The sequence below is a fragment of the Colossoma macropomum genome, unplaced genomic scaffold (genome assembly GCF_904425465.1).
Source record: "Colossoma macropomum unplaced genomic scaffold, Colossoma_macropomum, whole genome shotgun sequence".
Taxonomy (NCBI): domain Eukaryota; kingdom Metazoa; phylum Chordata; class Actinopteri; order Characiformes; family Serrasalmidae; genus Colossoma; species Colossoma macropomum.
Window position 1 is genome coordinate 25,488,315 of NW_023494795.1, and position 16,669 is coordinate 25,504,983.

Consider the following 16,669-nt stretch of genomic DNA (forward strand, 5'->3'; position numbering starts at 1 on the left):
TGTGTGCGCGTGTGCGTGTTTAACACATTTTTAGACAGAAGCTTACTGAAGTGGAGAAAAACAGGGCTAACTTACAGGACCTGACTATAGTCCTGACTTCATAAAGCGCTTTTTACAAAACTTCCATGTTTCATTTCAAAATCAATTGTTTTTTGTTACAGCTACAATTAGGTTTAGAAAATCATTACATATGTAACACTTACAGGACACATATTTAGATACCGGGGACGTCAACTAACAAAATTCATAATTACACTGTGATGATACGTTACAGTGTTTGCTAAATTTTCTACACAGCAGCATCTGCTCTATGCTCATACGTTAATGTTTACATTTTCAGTATACTATAAAAAGTATAACAAAGCACTAGCTACCAGCTAATGTATGCCTATAAGTAGCGTACTTTCCTCTCTGCTCTCATTTTAGAAGGAAAGAGGAAGCGATATTTTAGTAAAAGGAGGGTAACTGTGGGCTTTTTTAGTTTTTCCATACCTCATGCCATGTAATTAGTATTAGATTTACTTTACTAGTCGGATACCTCAATGTTTTGAATTCACAGGATCATATGAAATGGTTATGCTAACACACTCACAAACAAAATCGTGACTTATTAATACTATTTGTATTTATCCTAATATTAGTGTTTCATTCAACTGAAATACAATGCAACACTATTTCTATCAAATAATTTGAACAAAATTAGCTCAATTGCTTAAGTACCACATTAAGGAATTTTATTTAGGTGAACTGTCTATATATATATATATATATATATATATATATATATATATATATATATATATATATATATATATACACACACATACACACACACACACACACACATATATATATTAGGGGTGGGAATCTCTAGGCACCTCACGTTTCGATTCGATTACGATTCAGAGGGCTGCGATGCGATTATAAAACGATTATCAATGCATCTCATTTTTTTCCTATACATCATTTATATTTTCTCACTGTGTGAGGACTTGGTACTTTTAAAGCAAAGTATTTGTAATGATCCATAATGAATTTATTTCCAATATCTTTTATTAATAAATCAAATGGAAGTGATGTGTCAAGTGAACTAGAAGGCTCTCATTCACTGCCTTTGGAGCACATGAGACGCTGCTGCTACTCATCTGCAATAAAATGCACAGTTACGGTGAAATAAGATCCAGTGGCAGTGGATCTCCACGCAGCGCGTTACAGCTATCCTACCCGTTTTTAGTGACTTTATAACTTTGGTTTTGGTCTCGTTGTAGAGACGGGGGGATCGCTGTGTCAGTAAAATATCTTTGAGACGGGACGTGTGCAACATAGCGCGAAAGCCCTGTTTCGCAACGACTGTGAATTGCTGTGCAGACTGCAGGTCACATAGCAACGATGCGTTATTTGCATTTATAAGCAGCGCAGTTGGTTTCCTGGCAAGTTAAATCTGCAACGAGAGACTGTCAAACAGTAAAAAGTCGCAAAGATGAAGTCGCTTCTCTTCCGAATTCTCCCGTTCCACCTTAAATGGTGCTGCATTTACATTCGGCGTCTCAGTCAGATTTTAAGGTGGAACAGGTAAATTCGAACAAGAAGCTGGAGAATAAGAAGCGACTTCAGCCTCGTAAAACAGTTGAATGTTGAGAGACATTTTACAAGAAACTGATCTACTTCTGAGGAAAAGTTTTCTGGCGGAGATGGGGGGAAAGCGGCTAAAGCTAAAGTTTAAAGCAGAGTAGAGTAAGTCCATGTTTTCGTTTATATTGTTTAGCCTATACTAGGACATTAACACATACTGAGACATACTGGACATTAAATGTTGTGGCTCCCAAGGTGGTTTGATTTTTGTTGAAAGGACAAAATGGCTCTTCTTATCATTTGTGTTGTGACTCCTGATCTAACCTGGCTTTAATGCAGAGGGAGCCGGTCGGATTTCTCGCTCATCCACGGTGCTGCACTTACCCACTTCCAAGCTCCGCCTTTGCGTTCCGTCAACATTACGTTATAAATTAAATATTTAGAAAATCGATTTTTGACATTTGTGAATCGATTCCGAATCATCTAAGAAGCAATTTTTCCCGCACCCCTAATATTTTATATACACACACACACACACACACACACACACACACACACACACTCCAGTATGTACATATAGATACATATAATTAAACATTGAGAGAATGTGCGTACTGATGCCAAGAAGAACAGAATGTGACTGTATTTATAAACAAGCATTAACGTCCAAATAAAGGGCCCATCCCTGTTCCCAGTGATTAGAAAATGATTCTCTTGATAAAAGGATGGGCTACTGGGAAACAGATTGAGCAAGGGGGCGTTCAGACAAAGCCTTTTAAACGCAAGGTGCGCCGTGTCTCTTGCTTAAAGGGTTAATGCATCTGATAGGCACATAGGTAAAACTGACTGGCTAGAACAGCTCTACAAGGCAGTGGTGAGTAATAATAATGTTAATATGAGCTCGAGTTGTGTCTGTGGTCAGTTGGAGTTACTAAGCAATGACCGCTAGAAAGTAGGACAGTTAATCAGCCAATCTGGTCACTTCTGCTTTGTACTTTAATAGCTGCATACATGATCAACAGCAACAACAAAAAAAGATATTTGCAATTACATATGGCAATTCATCACTAGCTAATATTTTATTAATGGTGACAGGCCTACTCATTTCCTTTTTATTAATAACTGCTTCAAAACATGGCTTCATAGTAAAGGCTGAACTGATAATGACAACAGATTAATGCATTTGCTTGAATAGCAAAACGCTGCTTCAGCAGCTGCCCATTAACTTCTATTAAGCGAGTTTTGAGTCAACACATATTCCGTTGTTTACTAAGGAAAAGTAAATGGGTCAAAATTACTGTTTGTGGAAACTGACCCTACGCTACAGATGCAGCAGGTAGAGATCAGACTGAAAAATGCTGGAGTGCTCCTTAGAAGTGCAGTCCAGGCCTGAGGCAGGAATGTGCGGTACGAGGAGGCAGGTTTCTACATGTACACTCATCTCCAAACAGGGAACACATCACAGTTAGCGATGAACACAAACTGATGGCTTTGGCTGGCAGAAAGGAACGAGCCTTGGCAAAAACACCAACACAGTCCCACGTACATGACTCACCAAGCCAGTACATCACTGCTCTGCAGACACAGCAACTACAGGCAGGATTATCAGTAACACACTGCTGTAACGATCAGCCACTGAATGGCAGAAGCATGTAAACAAAAACAAAACACATACATGGCTTAAAAGTGTTTACCCAGCACCCTCAGTGGCTTAGGCTCTGCTGGAGGGCCCAAGCATTTGCATAAAAGTTATCCAGTTGAGAGAATCTTAACAGTAAACAGAGATAAAATGCAATCCACTTGCCTTTAGCTAGAGCACATATCATGATATTTTAAGTATAACAGTATCAAGTTTACACTAATAATGTTACTGAACCTACTTATTTATCATATGCAATTTTATCTTCACTGCTTATTATTATTATTATTAGTAGTAGTAGTAGTAGTAGTATTACAGAGTATTATCAGAGCCTAACTTTTTCAATCTCTATAAAATACTTTCATCTGCACTACATGCATGAAAAGTTTTATACTCTGTATTATTTTTTTTATGACGCTCCCTGGGGCCTAACCAATGTCTTCCAAACCCAAAAGAGTATATTTTATTCCGTTTTCTAAAAATTACACCAACGGGAACCTTCCACAGTATTGTAAATGTTAATCAGATGGATTCCTGAAAGGAAACTTAATATTTATTTACTGGTCCTATGAAGGGCCTTGATAGCGTGAGAAAAATCATACAAAACATAACTTAGAAAACTAAAAATAAATTGCTTTCCATCATGGAAAAATTATGGATAGAATTCTTGTTACATACTAATATCGCTAAAACTCAATGAATATCATAATGTGACACAGATACAAGTACAGACACAAATATCATGTGATAAATAATACCCTTTTTAGTAATACCTTCTATGTTGAAAGTAATACAAAATGTGTTGTCCTTAGGACACAATGTGTTGTGACAATACCATTACAGGTGCCATATTGTCCAGCACTAGAGTACCACCCTCCAATGAAATTCAATAATGTTCTGGTCATTTATTCAAACAACCACACGCACAGACAGAAGGCCTCCTCTAAATGTGTCCACTGTTCAGAGAGGCAGAACAAAAGCACTAAACAACGCTCCACGTGCTCTTTATTATGTCTTTTCACTGCTTCGGGTCGCCAGCTGACGCATTTAAGCAGCTTGTCCCCTCGAACAATGTAAAATGGGCGTGGAGGAGGAATCTCTCACATGTGTGTGCTCCAGTCTGAAAAAAATAACAACAGAGGAAATCTCTATTGTTTCTCCAGACCTTTCCCCAGCCACTGTCAAAAGCAGCAGATGGAAGTTTGCATAGATCTGGGGCCGTGCACCCTTTCACCCTGCAGAGACAGCTGTGCATCAGAAAATACAACAGTATCAGATTACACACAGAGAGAGAGAGAGAGAGAGAGAGAGAGAGAGAGAGAGAGAGAGAGAGAGAGAGAGAGAGAGAGAGAGAGAGAGAGAAGGCTGTGTGCTCAGACACAGTGCTCCTGTCTGTTGGCTTTGTGTCTTGCCTGCTACTGGAATGTGCTGTAACTGCTGTTGAGGACAGAGTGCAGTTTGTCTGTGTGGAGACTGACTGTGTGGTGGTTTCTGTCTGTGTAAAGTCTGTGTGGTGGGTTCTGTCTTTGAAGAGTCTGTGTCATGGGTTCTGTCTTTGAAGAATCAATGTGCTGGGTTCTGTCTGTGTGGAGTCTGTCTGTGTGGTAGAGTCTGTCTGTGTGGAAGAGTCCATCAGTGTGGAGTCTGTGTGGAGGAGTCCGTCAGCAGGGAAGAGTCCGTCTGTGTGGCAGAGTCCGTCTGTGTGGCAGAGTCCGTCTGTGTGGTGGATTCAGTCTGTGTGGCAGAGTCCTTCTGTGGAGGAGTCCGTCTGTGTGGAGGAGTCCGTCTGTGTGGAGGAGTCCGTCTGTCTGTGTGGAGTCCATCTGCGTGTGAGTTTGTGTGGTGAAGTCTGTCTGTGTGGAGTCTGTGTGGTGGGGTCTGTCTGTGGTGACTGACAGACAGACAGACAGACAGACAGAAAGACAGACAGAAAGACAGACAGAAAGACAGACACAGCGCAACTCTCTGAATTTTCTGCAGCAGCTGTGTTCACTGGTGTAGACAGCCCACACACTGACAGCCATTAGCGACTCCAGTATGAAACAAAACACGTGTTTAAGGCTGCTTAGACTCTCTATAGTCTAACTGTCACAGTCAACACACCAGACATCAACACAGCCCAGATGGTAAGACAGCAGAAATACACAGGATTACTGCTAATGTGTTGAATTTTGATAGTGAAGAGATAATGGGGACTTAAATACAGATTGGGCTAGTTTGCACTAATGTAATTTTTACCAGACTCTGTGATTATATTATCATCATCATCAAAGTCAGTTATGTCAGTAATTTTTTTTTTTTTTTAACTGTGAGCTCCTATGCCTATAAAGTTTACAGTAGCTTTTATCCTGTCTAAAATGAACTGTAGAAACAACCCCAGATTATGTCATGCTTGGAACTGCATTCTCTGGAGTGTAGGAGCTCCATCTAATACCTTTGAGATGAGTTGGAGCGGAGTTTGTCTATCATTTGGACACAGTGTAACTGAGAAGCAGGCAAGAAAAAATAAAAAGGAGACAGCAGATCACTGCAAATTTGTTTTGCATGAAAAAAGCAACACAAAATTCAACTGAATTGAGCCTTGCTAGCATAAGTGTCATTTGGATAACGTACACATCAGCTATCAATTACATAAACCTTAAATCCCACCACGTGTCCGATCTCCGTCCATCTGCCTGCTTATCTCTTGCCAGCAGCAGCAGCAGAGGGCCGCAGTCACGTTATGTGGCAAAGCCCTCACCACGGCAAAGCTAGCACACACAGCAAGCCGGCCTACAGTGCTCTCCACACAGTCTTTCACATTCCACACGGAGAAACAGGACAGCCACTCACTGTTCCCCTTCAGACCTCACACAATTGTTAGGAAGGTCTTGAGAACATTACTTCCTTAAAAATGATAGCAGGAGTATTATATGTGTTCAGGGTGTGGCGTTGTGTGCTGGAACATTTCTTTCACACCGTGAGTCATTAAGAACGGCCAGTGACGGCAAAACGTTTCACAAGAATACTGGCAAGACACGCAGAGGCAATCCTGAAGTACAGGAAAACTGCTGCTCTCTTATTCCATGAACAAAGCAGGATTTTACCTACTGGTGAGTAAAAGTGGAGGGAGGAGAGAGAGGGACGAAGGAGAAAAGAAAGAGAGCACAAGGTGAAAAATGGAATGGAAGGAGACAGACAGAGACACAAGAGGGGAAAAGGGAGAAAGAGCGAGATGGGAGAGAAAGTGATATAAGGACAAAGAAAAAAGTGAGGGAGAAGGAGAAAAAGAAAAAATAGAGAGGCTGTTCAAAGCAAGAGAGTTAGAGAGATGGCAAGACAGCTAGAGGGAGAGACTGGAGGGATAGAGAGAGAATAAAAAGAGAGCAGGAGAGGGTGAGGGGGGAGAGAGGGAAAGAGCAGGGGTAGAGACAGAGGGAAAGCAAGGGGAAGGGGAGAGAGAGAGAGAGAGAGAGAGAGAGAGAGAGAGAGAGAGAGAGAGAGAAAACAGACAGAGACAGAGAGAGAGAGAGAGAGAGAGAGAGAGAGAGAGAGAGAGAGAGAACAGACAGAAACAAGAAGCTATATTTAGAATCTTATTAGAAAGAGTCATTTCCCAAACTGAAATCCTGACTCATTTAAAACTCTTTCCCAATGATTGCAGAGCAGGCAAGAACCTCAAATAATCACTCCATCTGGTTTTAAGCTCCAAAGAGAATGAACCTCAAGTTTAAGGTCAGCAATCTCTAAAATAAAGGCTAGCAATGCAGGAACCAGGCCTGAAGGGCAAATATTTATGTTAACACCCCCTTTTTACCATGCAACCAAGAAGTATTTAGACATTGTTTATGTACCATGCAAACTGAATTGAATAAAACAAAGTAAAAAAAAAAAATGACAAAGACTAAAAGAAGTGGCTCTAGGTTCAGCCCTTTGACTTCTATTTGTGGTGGTAAGTTAACACAAGCACTCCACCCTCCAAAACGTGCAAGTCTTGACCATTTTAATAGGAATTGGAACGGAAATCCAGCATAAATGAACAGAAATTTTAGACAAGAATAAACGTATACTTCATTAGCCATAAGAACTATTATGCTACACAACACATTAAACCATATCCACATCTTGCTTTCTTGCTAGCAGCAAAAACAGTATTAAGTCACTGAGAAGTGATTGTGTTTAACAGTGCGTGAGCCACTTTTGTGGAAGGTCGTTAGAAGGCAGCCTGATTAAACACATGGCACAATAAGTGCTCAATCGAGACAGAAGCGGGCCTCCCCCCTGCTCAGGCGATAAACATGTTGGCTGCAGCTGCTGAAAACCTACTGCGGTGGGTGGCTGGCTGGTGCTCAGAGGTTCTGCTGCGCGTGACCTCACCTGACCCTGATCCCGCAGCTCTTTTCCCAGCACAGCTAGACGCTGGCCAGGGAGCACTGAAGTGAAACATAAACCCTGACTGAGCCAAGGTCCTTTTAGGGCCATGTCTGGACCCCTGGTGTGAAAGTGAATCCTTCACCCTCATACCAAGAAGATAAGAGAGAGTTGCACCTCTGCTGTTTCCAAATTAAATACTGAAGCAGAACTACTGTTTTAAGCCCTGTTTAAATGCCTGTTTCCTTAAAACCAGGCTCTAAACAGCTGAATATGAGTGTAGTGCTTATTTCTGATTGCAGCACTACACTCTACTGGAGTGGTAATTGACTCCAAGTTAACTCTTAGTCACAAACTATTTTGACGAAGTAAATAGGATTTGGTAACAAGGCCATGTTTTGATGAACTAAATGGAATTTGCTTACACAGCCATATTTTGAACCAAATTTACTCTGCTGAGGAGAAAATACTTTGTGTAGTAGACGATGAGTCCCCTTCAGTATCCAACATGGTCCTCGTTAGCAGAGGGGGGCCAAAATGCAATACCACAATACTTCAGCAAGTTTTTTTACAATACACAATGTGTCATGATATTTTTAATTCTGACAGCTTAGAAGAGAAAGTAGTGCCACATTTTATTAATACTATGAAAAACTATGAACCCAATTACTTCTATTTAACATTGCACACACTGCACTAGGGGTGGGAATCTCTAGGCACCTCACGATTCGATTACGATTCAGAGGGCTGCGATGCGATTATAAAACGATTATCGATGCATCTCGATGCATCTTTTTTTTCTATATAGCATTTATATTTTCTCACTGTGTGAGCTCAAGTTTCGAGTTCAAGTTTCAAGTTTATTTGTCACTTGCACAACATGTCAGGACATTTATGCATTGAAATGCTTGTTGTGAGGCTCAGCTAATCACTCTACAGAAAGTAAATAAGTAAAAATAAAAATACAAGAAAAACCAACTGAAATATATTAACTATACACAAAATATACATAAAATATACACAGAATATAGAGACAATATACATTTGACTAAGTGACTCTGTGGTATTGTTATTTAAAGTGACTTGGTATTTTTAAAGCAAAGTATTTGTAATGATTCATAATGAATTTATTTCCAATATCTTTTTTAATAAAACAAATGGAAGTGATGTGGCAAGTGAACTAGAAGGCTCTCATTCAGTGCTCTTGTTTGGAGCACGAGACGCTGCTGCTACTCATCTGCGATAAAATGCACAGTTACGGTGAAATAAGATCCAGTGGTGATGGATCTCCACGCAGCACATGTTACAGCTATTCTACCCGTTTTCTTTAGTGATTTTATAACTTTGGTTTTTGTCTCGTTGTAGAGACGGGGGGATCACTGTGTCAGTAAAATATCTCTGAGACGGGTCGTGTGCAGCATATCGCGAAAGCCCTGTTTCGCAGCGACTGAGAACCGGCGTACAGACTGCAGGTCACATAGCAGCGATGCGTCATTCGCATTTATAAGCAGCGCAGTTGGTTTCCTGGTACATAAATCTGCAACAAGAAACTATCAAAACACTAAAAAGTGGCGAAGCTGAAGTCGCTTCTCTTTCTCTTTAGCCTATACTAGGACATTATCACATACTGAGACATACTAGACATTAAATGATGTGGCTCCCAAGGTGGTTTGATTTTTGTTGAAAGGACAAAATGTTAACATTTGGGTTGTCGACTCCTGACCTAACCTGGCTTTAATGCAGAGGGTGCCTGTTGGATTTCTCGCTCATCCAGTTGTGTTTTTAATATGTGCCGCCACAGACTGTCCGGGCGCTGCACTTCCTCACTTCCAAATTCCGCCTTTTGTGTTCCGTCAACATTACGTTATAAATTAAATATTTAGAAAATCGTTTTTTGACATTTGTGAATCGATTCAGAATCGTTTACGTCCGCAACGCGATGCATCTAAGAATCGATTTTTTCCCGGACCCCTACACTGCACTGAACTAACACCAATTAAACAGGACTAATTATGTGCTCTTTTTAATCAAATACACAGTTGAGAAGTGATTTTTAAGCACAATGTTTAATTTTAATTAAAATTAATTTATCACAATGACAATATTTATTGTCAAACTGCACAGCTATACCAGTTGGTGTTAGTTCATTAGCTCCTCTGAGGGGGCAGCTTCCACTTAGCCAACATGAAAACATACTGATTTCCTTTGAGTATTTCTGAATAACAAAACATGTCAAATTTTAACATCCAATGACATCATCTAAAAAGTAAGCCTACAGCTTTACGCTACTACTGACTAAGGTTTGATTTCTCCCTTTTTGTTGTTGCTTTTTCCTTCCGTTTCCTTGCTTTTTTTCCGTTTTTAAAGCACATTCCCAAATGATACAGATATTGAAAGATTAAGTATCAGCCAATATAGATACCATTCCAAAAAACTACTAAAAATCAAAAAAGAGCTATTTTCAATTAAATTGCTTTGCTTAGGATGAGCAACTAAAAACAGTATCATGTTCAAAGTACTAAAACATTCTGCTACCCCACATGAAGAACTATACCGCTAACAACACATAATGTGAGTGTGTGATATATCAGGATAGATCTGTTGATGTATTGGATCAGATTTATAATTTTTTCCCCTCCCATGTCCGGTCCAGCATTTTCTGTTAGTACCGGCAATAGATACGCCATCTCTAATTATAGGGCCATGTTTCTGGTGAACTAAACGTGCTTTCGTTATAAGGCCAAGCCACAAGATCTGTGTGCAAAGCAGTTTCTCTACCTCCCGCTAGACACTTCCTGCAGTAGTGCAAAGCATAAGAACATGCTCGTCAGTGAACCACATCTGGGTTGTTGTGAAATTTCATGAACTGCATGCAGTGCATGTTTTTGTTTTCCATGCTGACCTGAATCATCTTATGAAAGGGTTTGAAAATTACCTGTTGGATTGAATCAGGTGTATTTGAGTGGGGCTCCTAGGACTATGATTTAGAACTACTGTATTAATAATTTTGCCAGGGGTGTCCATCTAAAATAACAGGCAACATTAGCTTCTGGAGCCTAAATAAACAGCTAATCTATAGCAGTATAGATTTTGGAGATGATCTAATAAAATATAACAAAGTAGATTTCTGTTAACAACACTGAGCCTGATTTTTCCATCAATTAGAAGCTGGCTTACTCTGCAAATGGATCCTTTTTTCTCTTATATGTTGTCTATTACCCAGGAAACAGCTAAACCATCTCAAATGTGCACATTTTCACACAAAAAAACCCAAGCAGTTAAAAAAAAGCATTAAAAATGAGGTTAAACAACAGAAACATCATGTTTTTTTCTACCTCAAACTGCATTTTTTTCTCCAACACTGCATGTACTAAAACCAATCACATATTGTGAATGTTTACTGAACTACTGTTACTAATTATTTAGACCTGTGGTTCTCAAAATGCACTTCCAGGACCTAGCAGTAGACAGTAATCATTTTTTTCGCAGTTGTTACAGCAAATATGACAAAAGAAAGTAGAAAAGAATGAGACATGTTATGATCTTATAACTGATTATATATATATATATATATATATATATATATATATATATATATATATATATATATATATATATACACACACACAGGCCTACCAGGCAGCCCACATTTTTGTTCTAACCAGCTTGCAAAACATAGTGACCAGAGCGAAAACGTAGGCCATCCGGGGGGATCCTCAGTTTGAGAAGCACTGATTTAGACCATTATTTTACTGCAGGAATGAAACGAGGGTTGAAAAGAGGCCTGCATTACCCTTTGTGAAGTCAAATTAATTAAATGTCAGAAATGAAATCACAGTCTCAGACACATCCTTAGTAACATTAATGTCTCACCATTTTAGGTAATTAACTTTAAAACTTAGCCTAAACAACCACACAAAACGCCCTAAAGAGAAAGAACAGTGTTGAAAGAGTGGGAGCAGTGAAGAACATGGGAAAAGTCACTGCACTGCACAGCCTACAGGGAGCTGCTTTCCGTTCACACACACACACACACACACACACACACACACACACACACACTCGAACCTGCTACAGCTGAACTCACACCACTTCCTACCTCCAAAACATAGACAGTGCACTTATCAAACTCAAAATTACACAGCGAGACAGTAATATGAAAACAGTATTTGAAAACAGCAGCTGCCGTTTACACTGTGTAAAAAAAATAATAAAAATTAAAAAAAATAACAAAAAATGGACTAACAGAAAACTTCCAGATGAAATCTCCTTGCATTATCATACACTCAAGAACAATTTTCTTTCTCTTAAATGCAGATATGAGGATTATGACAGCAATAGAACAAACTAAATATAACAAATCGTAGCAGCGGACTACAAGTAAGCACTGTATGTTTTGCATTAGAACTCATTCATTCCCATCAGTGGAACCATCAGTCCTGTAAGTGAATGGTTAGTCTTTGATCACATCTGGACACTCGCATCAGCCAAAGCAGCCTTCTGTCAGTAAAGCTTTTGTTTTTCGTTTGCTTAGAAAAGCAGAACATTCAAACTTTACTTCCTTGTCTGCCTAGCAGCGGTATCTGATTCATGTGCTCTGGATGTAACTCACCCAGAAGCCTCATATGAACACTCAGACATATATTTCATAACTGTTTAAAGCAATATTACCCACAATAACACACACAGAGCCCAGGAAGTGCAAGAGTTCAAAGTCTCATAGATACTGCCACTTCTATGGTTACCATCATGACACGCAAGTTATTACCTGGACAAACAACAATTAAAACCAAGAATACTGTTATTTTGCTCTAAAAAGCAAGCATATTATACTGTCTATGAGATTCACAGAACTGTGGATGTCTTGCTTTTGCAAATTCAGCAAACTGGAATTTGCTTTAGTTTATTTGTGCTTTGTTGAGCTCCATTTGTAAACTGGGATGCGATTAAAAAACCTCGCCACATAATCCAATACTGCTATAATGGCATTTGTGGATTTAATATTCATATGACTCTGAGAGCCACAGAAGCTATTCTGTAGAGCCTGTCAGGGGATTACTGAGTGTGCTTGAATTCGGTGGGCTGAGGGGATGAGGCAAAGTGGGAATACAGGCTTTGGGGAGGACAAACAGAAAATGACGCAACACCATAAACCAAAGCCTAAAGACTCATGCTCACTGTCCCTCTTCTTGTCTGTTGTAAACTCAGCAATACGCACACTCATGCTAAACACACAGGCATTCACACATATGTTTTTTCCCTTTTTTGCAGGGTATTTCCATCGCCCATTGTCAGAGAGTCTGGTGGGTTTCGTCACTCAGTGTGGCCAAGAACTGCCTACACTGACAGGAAAAGGCAGATTGGATAGCATGCAAGGCTGCTAGTTGCAGTATGTAGTTTTCTGGGCGATAAGTATGGGCTGACAACTGTCAAAAGGGTGATACAACAAAAACAGACCTGCTGATAAAGTGGTACGTCTCCAAACATGTAAAGATATCTTGTTGCTTCCCATAAAACTATAAAAGAATTTTTAAGAACAAGAACTTCACAAAATATATTTTTTTTTAACCCAGGGACATCAAAAAGCTAAATGATATTGCAGTTTCCAGACAAGGCAGTTGATTTGCTAGCACTTAACTTGATAAATAAATGTGTTTTTCAGGGCAGACTAATAAAGATGGGGAAAATAAGTGCATTTACACCTAGAGTGCTGGCACAGGTGGAAAATGCTATCAGAAGTGGTTTTCCAGGCATATTTATAGTTCAATTTTAGTTGTTGATTTTTACTTATTTAACACACTGAAACCTTCACATCAAGTCAAACCAGAGAACAGGAAGAAGGAAGAACGGAGTGCATGCATATTATTCTTTTAGCCAGCGCAACTCTAAGGCACAGACATTGGCTAACAGCCCATTCTGCTAAAACCGTTAGCAACAAGCAGCCTGAGAAGATGAAGTGTTTATGTTCATGTTTTCAAAACTTTGCATTTTTTTCATTCTCTGTAAAAACTTTGCAGTCTGTCTGAAAAGATCATACGCCTCTCTGATACAAATGAAATTTGTCCTTCATATACAGAATATGTAACTGCAAAATATCTGTTTTTATATAGTTTTATATAACGAAGAAATCAACATTTATCAATAAATATTTTGATTTATTAATTTTTTTCATAATTACTTCATTCAATCAAGCCCTAAATCTAACCCAACCTTACAATTAACCTTAGGAAACAAAAGCAAATCTTTATTTTCCCCAAACAAATGCTAACCATTTTGCTGAAAATCAGCAATTTCTCCAAAGAGATCAGCCTAGTGTCCATAATTTCTATGTTTCCCATCATCCTGTGGGAATTTGGTAGCACATGGCTAAATTTATGGTCTCTCTCACACACACACTCTCTCGGGGAAACACTATCTTTCCTCCACAGTCTGGCGTTATGGGTAAAAGTTACTACAGCAATAATGTAAGAATTAAACTACTCGTATTCTCACTCTGTCTCTGTTTCTCCATCCTCTTTTCACCCTCTGCAGTGCTCCCGGTGATTCAATCATCTTACATAAGGCCGAGACGAGCTGGAGCCATTGTGAATCCACGCGTGCTGAACAAAGACAGCAAGGCGTACAAGAACCACTGAATTAGTGCTATTTTAGGACTGTCACATTAAGCAGGAGAATGTAAGTGTTCTGAACACAAATACAGCAGGTCAGACAGGGCATCACGCCACACCCCCAAAATAAACACAGCACACGCCTCCCTGCAAGGACATCTGTTAATGGAGAGGGTGTGAGAGTGTGTGAGAGAGAGAGAGAGAGAGAGAGAGAGAGAGAGAGAGAGAGAGATGCAAAGAGACTGTGTAAGAGAAAGCAAGAGGGGGGAGAAAGAAGAGGGGAAAAGAAGAGAGAAAAACATGAGAAGAAGGATAAAGAGAGGGACAAGACATATAGAAGAAAGAAAGAGAGAAAAATACAAAGGAAGACAGACATATAGACAGAAAGACACCACACAAGAGAGAGGAGAGAGTGAGAGAGACAAGAGAGAGAACATGAAGCAAGAGAGAGAAACAGAAAAAAAAGAGAGAAGACCAGCCCAGCCTTCTATTTGCGGCAAGAGAAATCAGCACGATACAAAAACAAGGACACCTTCCAAACCACATGCTGTCTTCTCTGTCTGTGTCATCACAAACCATCAGTGCTGCTGCACATATGCCGTGAACCCACACTGTAAACAAAGACCCCTGATCCAACATGGTCAAAAACAAGTCCTCAGATTTTACACAGGCAAAAACAAAACAAAACAACAAAAACCCCAAAACTCTCAAACCCTAAATTTGATCCAAACAATGTAAGACGAGCCATATTTCCAGAGCAAACCACATTCATTCCACAGACTGTATACAACAGCTGTATTGTCATTCATGGTCTGACAGTGGTCCTTAGTACTAGGCGATACTGATACAGTTCAATATGACAATATTCTCCAAGCATATCAAGTATCAGAAGATATTTTAGTTTGCATTCATAAAGTCAGGCCCTGTTTATACCTGCCATTATCTGTCTTGAGCGATCTGATCACAAGCTTACAGCGAGACTCACACATTGCATTTGTACAGTGACTACTTATGATTGGATTTCATTACCGGAGGAAGGATCCCACACACATTTACCACATTACTTTCTCACAGCGTTTAGTCTCAGTCAGAAATGTGCAAGTTCTAATTTATGTAAATGTAAGGGCTGTTACAAACGCTAAGATCGCTGAGAGTGCTAGTGCAACTTATAAACAAATGAAAGAAGACAAGGAAAGAAACTACTGAGCTGCTTTAACCTCTGCTGTGATGATGCAGTCGATTAGGTGGTCCGTCGTTGCTCTCTGGGATGCATCAAGATGTCTCAGGACTCTTTACCATTCACACTACAAACATTATGTGGTCATATGCATGCCTGACCTCCAAACATGGCTTGAGTGACGATCAGAATGCATTGCATTGGACCCAATTCACACCAGCACAACTGATCCCTTATGACAGGATCAAGATGCGTGCTAAAGCCAAACATGAAGAGAATCCATAATGCCTGAGGGCTGTCAAACTATGCTAAACAAATTAGACAGCATGTTTTGAATTGACTGTTTCATAAACAGACAGAAACCAGATTATTAGAAAGGACACATTTTTTTTTCATTTTTAAAACGTGTTGGACATTTGTAAGTAGCTCAAAACAATCTGAAGCATCCAGCAAATTACATACATTTCATTTAACTTTAATGATCAGTATTTCTAAAACTAAACATCTATACTGTTGTGTGACAGTACCAGTACAGATGATATATCACCCAGCACTGCTGGTCCTGAATAAAAGAGGTGAAGGAGTAGTGAAGGCAGAAAATGCTGCTCTTACCTGAGGCTTGGGCTGTAGGGATCGTGGTGAGCAAGAGGAACAGCTGCAGTGCCACAGCAACCAGAGCGTGTGAGCGTGTGCCCCAAACTGGCGTGTCACACGCTACCATCCCATCGCACATCTTTCAGCCCTGCTGCACAGCTACAGTCCTCTCCGGCTGAACCTAAGGATACACACACAGTTTAAATACAAAAGTTCAACCTCTAGGCAGCGCAGCAGAGCAGAACCTGCTCAGAATCTACCAGCAGATGTTGTTTTACACAGTCCTAACCAATAGCATAACAGCAGAGAATCCATGTCTAAGAGGAATTAACAATTCAAGCAAGTTCTGGCAGTAGACACACTTAGAGGAATAATTTATACATCACACTGCAACTGCAAAACGACTCAAATGTCACAGAACAGAGCCCGTAAGCTACGAGGAAGAGATTCTGCTCAAACATCCTGCAGAGGGAGTGAAAACAGAAGGCAATCAGGACATGAACATTCAGGACTGGTAGTCTCAGGCTGTTTTCCTACTTGGCCTGTGTGCACCCAGGACCGATTCTTAGCTTGTTTCAGGGAGGGGCTCATCATCGCAGGATTTGTTTTTACACAGGAGCACTTCTTCAGAACTGTGGATCATTTTGTGTGCAGTTTTTGCCAAGGGGTCGACAATAGGTTTCATGCATTTATAGTTTTTTTTTTTTCTTTTTTTAAATGGTCTGTTAC

General features: G+C 39.9%; 1 protein-coding gene across 3 annotated transcripts in view; it reads right to left on the reverse strand.

The window, feature by feature from the left end:
* susd6 (sushi domain containing 6) overlaps nt 1-16,669 on the reverse strand; it is a 38,534-nt gene that overhangs the window by 11,831 nt on the left and 10,034 nt on the right. For all 3 annotated transcript variants that reach the window (XM_036581998.1, XM_036582000.1, XM_036581999.1), the window contains exon 2: nt 15,959-16,121. In XM_036581998.1, coding sequence (XP_036437891.1) covers nt 15,959-16,079 — 121 coding nt within the window. In that variant the 5' untranslated portion in view covers nt 16,080-16,121. The remainder of the gene's footprint in view (nt 1-15,958; nt 16,122-16,669) is intronic.